Here is a 6,073-nt window from a genome sequence, read left to right as displayed (position 1 = left end):
ACATGATTGGAGACATGTTTTTTTGGTATTATGAAGGGTTATCCCCTTACTTTTTGGGTAAGGAATTAATCTCTTTCGGGATACATGATTGTCCATTTAGGACATGATTTGGGATAACTTATCTTTTTTCATTATTTTGGTATGGTTATAACTACTCAACCCATGCATTATTCCTTTTGTGTTGGGCTATTTTCACAATAATAGCTAGACATCAATGTACTAGTACTAGTTAGTTACATAATAGGATTTTCAAGTAAACTATCACAACATATTTTTGCTGTCATTTTATCAAGTAGGAAACTAGGAAATTTCCTCTTGCTTTTTCCTCGTGTGTGAATCTCTTGATGAAAAAGAGAAGAAATCAAGTCAGATTCTTATTATTACTGGTAAGATTGTAATGCTGTGATGCTACCTACTCTAACGGTGTTGAATAGAAGTAACTGTTAGAGAAACTAATCCACTCTCTTAAGTCCAAAGTTTCATGGCATACTAGTGCAGAATGCACAAGTCCTATTGTGCTGCATTTCATGAAAAATTAAAGATATTGTGCTTTATAAAAGATGCACTCTTTTTGGCCTTTATGATATCCATTGATGATTCACTCTATGATGTGTTCTTGGTGTAGTAAAGCTGAATTTCATACCAAGGTAATATCTGTCACTTCCTTTTGAATTCCAATTTAGTTCCTAACTTGAACACTTATTACATTATCAATGACGTGGTAGCGACACTTGTTGGGAGGGGCAGTCACACATCCTGAAAGAAATTAGTTCATTACTCAAAAAGTAAAGGAATGTCCTTGCTAGTACCCAAAAAAAACATTAACAACAATTGAAGATTGGAAAAATAAAGAATTTCTTCGAAGCCGATTCATTTCTGGTTACCTTTGCTGCTGGTAGTTTTGAGTCACCATTGTTTTTCTATGATACTGATCCTAATGAAGTTTTTACCCTCTTTATTCATTATATATAAATACACACATATATATGTATATATATGCTATTGGAGAATTATTTTAGTATGGTCTTTATGCCTACAATTCCTCCTCTCATGACTTTATTATATATTTATCTTAATGTTTCTCTAAGTGGGAATATAGTGGGTAAATATTCTGTTTTGCATGCTTTCTCACTAGAGGAATCAGCAATTTGTTTTCTCTGAAATGCTGAGGATACTTTGCTCTGAGTTTTTTAATGCAATACTTGAACCATATGCATCCCTTTAAATATTATTTGTCACAGTATTCACTAAGCAGATAAGGTGGCACAAAAAGAGAAATCATTTGGAGATCACAGGGTACTTTTATATGGCAAATAATGCTCTTTCTTTATAAAGTTCAAAGGAGAATCAAACTTTAGCCTTTTCTTTTCTAATTCTATTTTTTCTTGGATTCTCAATTATCACAATGGTTCCTTGTTTCTTCCCTTCTCCCTTCTTGGTTGTTTCTGAAACATATAGGCATTGATTTATGAAAGAGGGTTTCTTTATTCTCAATGAAAAGTGCACTTTAGTCCCCCATTATTTAAAGTTCAAAGACAAGCCTTTGGCTTTTTACTTTTTTTCTTTATTGAATGGAACTATGGAAGAGTCAGTTTAACACTTCAAGTATTGTAAGAATGAAAATGACTCAACTTGTGTATCTGAAAGAAAGAAATCTCTTTCCCTACTTCAAAACTTGCTGAATGGTAAGCAATAAGTATGAATAAGACTATATTAATATTCTGTTTGGTTCTATGAAAACCTGCAATATGTGATATTTTCTGCACCATTACTTCATTAGAAACATTTTCATGCTAAAAAAGTCAAATTTTTAGAGCAAGAAGTTGGTTCAAATTATTTTGTGCTATCCCTTCCATCTTGTAAACCAATCAAAACTATCACTTTTTGCTTGAATTCTGCTTCACTTTCATTATTGAAAATAGTTAATTTTAACTCTGGAGTTTGGACATGGTCTATATTCCTAGCTATATGGCAAGCTAACACTTTGCTCTTTGTAATTTCCGAAGCCAAACCAGGAACAGATGAAGAATTGTTAAGGTCAGACATTTGAAGTTGGAGCTATCACTTGCCTCACCAAACAAGTACCAATGAAGTTGCATTTCTCTATTGTTTCACTTGTTCTGCTAATAGTCATACTAACTCTCCTTGGCTTAGTTGTGGGTGACTTAAACTCTGACGCGCAAACTCTCTTGGAGTTTTCTTTTAGTGTCTCACATGGCCCAAGGCTAAACTGGAATGACACTTCTTCAATTTGCACCTCATGGATTGGTGTGACTTGCAACTCGAATCGATCTCGTGTCATTGGCCTAGCTCTTCCAGGAATTGGACTAACAGGTTCGATTCCAGAGAACAACATAGAAAAACTTGATGCTCTTAGGGTCCTGAGCCTTCATTCCAATGGCCTAAAAGGAAACCTTCCTTCTAACATCCTCTCCATCCCTTCACTCCAATTTGCACACTTGCAGCACAACAAATTCTCAGGTCCAATTCCTTCTTCTGTCTCTCCTAAACTCATTGCCTTAGATATTTCCTTCAACTCTTTTTCTGGCCCAATTTCACCTGCATTTCAGAACCTCAGAAGACTCACTTGGTTTTATCTTCAAAACAATTTAATATCCGGCGCTATCCCCAACTTCAATCTTCCAAGGCTCAAATATTTGAATTTGAGCTATAACAACTTGAATGGCACAATTCCAAATGCCGTCAAGACATTCCCTTATACTTCTTTTGTTGGTAACTCTCTCTTATGTGGTCCACCTCTCAATCATTGCTCTTCAATCTCCCCTTCTCCATCTCCTTCTGCTGTTTACCAGCCACTCTCTCCATCAACCACCCAAAATCAAGAAACTACGACTCATAAGAAAAAGTTTGGCCTAGCTCCTATACTTGCTCTAGTCATAGGAGGTATTGCCTTCATCTCTCTGCTGGTTTTAGTGATCATAGTTTGCTGTTTTAAGACTAAAAACAGTAAAAGCAGTGGCATACTGAAAGGAAAGGCATCATCTTGTGCTGGAAAGACCGAGGTTTCGAAAAGTTTCGGGAGTGGCGTGCAAGAGGCTGAAAAGAACAAGTTGTTTTTCTTTGAAGGATGCTCTGATAGCTTTGACCTTGAGGATTTACTAAAGGCTTCCGCTGAAGTTCTTGGAAAAGGGAGCTATGGTACAGCATATAAGGCTGTTTTGGAGGAAGGAACAACGGTCGTAGTTAAAAGGTTGAGGGAAGTTATGGTAGGAAAGAAGGAGTTTGAGCAGCAGATGGAGATTGTTGGGAGAATCGGATGCCACACCAATGTCATGCCTCTTCGAGCTTATTACTATTCGAAAGATGAGAAGCTTCTAGTTTACAACTACATGCCAGGGGGAAGCTTGTTTTTCTTGTTGCATGGTATGTTCTTCCTTGATCCATGGTTCAATATCTTATCATGGCTAATCTATGCTAAGTTTTGTTCAAAAGTTGCATTTTATGCTTTCTACATCAGCCTCTAAATGTTAATTAAATTGTGACAATGATTAATTCTTGGTTAGGCACTACCTATGGTACCATATTTAGCATTAAAAGGTTGTGAGGCTGGTGAAAAGAATGTACCAATGTCTAAAAAAAATGCTTTTATGCATTTGAACTCATATGTGACTAACTAAGATATATGTAGTATGCAGTTCCTACCTAAAAAGTTATTCCATCATAATAAACTTATTCACAATCAATCATCAAATTGAAATAGGAACTGAATTTGAAACTGTAACTGTATTCAAGTTGCTTCATAGTATAGCTAGGGTCACATGAAACACCATTGACATTATGTGACTTAAGTCGACAATGTCATTGATGATTCATGCTAGTAAGTGTATTCAACATTGCAACATTAAGGTCTTGATTCCTTTCTTGAAAGAACCCTCTATCTGTTTAACTTACAAAATTTCAATTGTAATAATTTTCAATGCTATATTTTTATTGAAGATATTTTAGAAGATGGTTAGGAAGTTAGCAGTTAGTTAGGTTTGTAACTGTTTTGATTAGTTGCTTGGTTTTACAAGCTTCTTTTTGTCTTTGTATAAGTAAATCATGTTGGCTTCACTTTTCAATCAATGAGAATGAGGTGAATTTCGAGATTTCTAACATTGCCTTATTCTTCTATTTCAAACAAAAATAGGAAACAGCGGTAGTGCAGGAAGAACTCCACTAGATTGGGACTCCAGAGTGAAGATTTCACTTGGAGCAGCCAAGGGAATTGTTTTCATTCACTCTCAAGGGGGTCCAAAATTCACACATGGCAACATCAAGTCCACCAATGTGCTCATAAACCAAGACTTCGATGCATGCATCTCCGATACCGGATTGTGTCCTCTAATGAACACACCAGCAGCCATGTCTAGACTCAATGGCTATAGAGCTCCAGAAGTAACAGACTCCAAGAAAATCACTCAGAAATCTGATGTTTACAGCTTCGGCGTGCTGCTTCTCGAAATGCTCACAGGCAAGACTCCACTAAGATATCCTGGCTATGAAGAAGTGGTTGATCTTCCAAGGTGGGTGAGGTCTGTTGTTAGAGAGGAATGGACTGCTGAAGTATTTGATGATGAGCTTCTTAGAGGTCACTGTGTTGAAGAGGAAATGGTGCAAGTGCTTCAAATTGCACTGGCATGTGTTGCTAATGTGCCAGATATGAGGCCTAGAATGGATGAAGTTGTTAGAATGATTGAAGAAATTAAGCATCCTGAGATGAAGAACATGCCATCATCTGAGTCTGAGTCAAATGTGCCAACACCATAAGTCCAATTCAGCTCGAGTTATCGAAAGAGTAATGATATATCCTCATAGTACAAGGAAGTAATATATCATTTTTAAATCAATCATTAATAAACAAAGTATCATTACTTTGTGACATATGTTATTTTTCATATGGTGTTGAAAGATTTGTAGGATATATCATTTTCCTTATTGAAAACAATTTGGGGTCATAATATATGGATGGCTATGCTTTCTTGATATTGTGCCTTCAAGCAATAAATATATTTCATTGTGAAGCACTAATGTTTTTGTTCATGTTGAGCATAAAAGTTATCATGCTTCATCATATTTATTAATATTATTAGCTTTGTAACTTGTGGCTAATTAGTGTTCACTTAATGCAAATAATTCAAATTTCATATGCAGACCAAATAGCCCATTAGCAACATTTTTATCCTTTGATCTTTTTACTTTAGATTTTGCCTATTTTAATGCTACTTTTATTTACAATGTTTGGAAGGCTTTGACATAAAGGATGGCATTAAAATTTAAAAATAACATTTAACACACAAGTAAGCCAACTAAATCGAGTATTTCATGAAGTGTAAAGGATTGAATATTTTTAATTTTTATTACATAAAATCATAAATGAGTATGAGAAGTATGAATAAGAATTTAGGAGTATCAACAATATTAACCATAGTTTAGGGAAGTATTTACTCACTTTTTTCCTTGAAATTTACGACCATTAGTATAACACCTTAACTTTAACATATGAAAGCTCTAAACCCATAAATCACCAAATGTGTTACCTTTTAAGTCTTTAACTTAATTATCTCATGACTCACATAATTAAGTCTCTAACTCATTTTAATTTATAACTATAAGTCCATTCAGTCATGATTGAGTCATGAGTTTCAATCACAATAAGCTTCCTTATCTGTAAATTATTGTAGGGGTAATAATTAAAGCTAAATATACATCTTTAATATATCCATGAGTCCAGAAATGTTCATGGTAAAGTTAAGATGTTATAATTGTCCTTGATAATTTTATTCGTAATTTGTCACAATGATATTCATACAAAATACTATCATTATTTATTTTGGGCTAAATTTTATTTAGATCCTATAATTTGTTTGTGATGGTGCAATTTTAATTCATTTATTTTTATTTTATCCAGCACCAAAACAAATCAATCCATTTTATCCTCAATTCAAGCATGGGAGACACCTCATTAATAGTCCTTGTTTTCGTGTGATAAGGTCAAAAACTCAAAATATTGAAAACGAGGAGATCAGCGTAGAAATAAACTAGTATATCGTATTCAGAAAATTTAATGTCT

General features: G+C 34.5%; 1 protein-coding gene across 4 annotated transcripts; it reads left to right on the top strand.

The window, feature by feature from the left end:
• On the top strand, positions 376–5,025 carry LOC109343454 (probable inactive receptor kinase At5g58300). 4 transcript variants are annotated; one of them, XM_019581731.1, is made up of 3 exons: positions 376–647; positions 2,007–3,384; positions 4,151–5,025. In XM_019581731.1, exons 2-3 carry the CDS (start codon positions 2,088–2,090, stop codon positions 4,768–4,770), a joined length of 1,917 nt encoding a protein of 638 aa, XP_019437276.1. In that variant the 5' UTR covers positions 376–647; positions 2,007–2,087; the 3' UTR covers positions 4,771–5,025. The 4 variants fall into 4 exon arrangements, with proteins under 4 accessions (XP_019437276.1, XP_019437275.1, XP_019437277.1 ...); XM_019581730.1 differs by lacking the exon at positions 376–647 and adding an exon at positions 1,142–1,685 and having other exon boundaries at positions 2,016–3,384; XM_019581732.1 differs by lacking the exon at positions 376–647 and adding an exon at positions 1,142–1,685.

Source organism: Lupinus angustifolius, chromosome LG03, assembly GCF_001865875.1.
Source record: "Lupinus angustifolius cultivar Tanjil chromosome LG03, LupAngTanjil_v1.0, whole genome shotgun sequence".
Classification (NCBI taxonomy): domain Eukaryota; kingdom Viridiplantae; phylum Streptophyta; class Magnoliopsida; order Fabales; family Fabaceae; genus Lupinus; species Lupinus angustifolius.
Note: the sequence above shows the minus strand (reverse complement) of the source record. Positions and strands in the feature narration are given on the sequence as shown.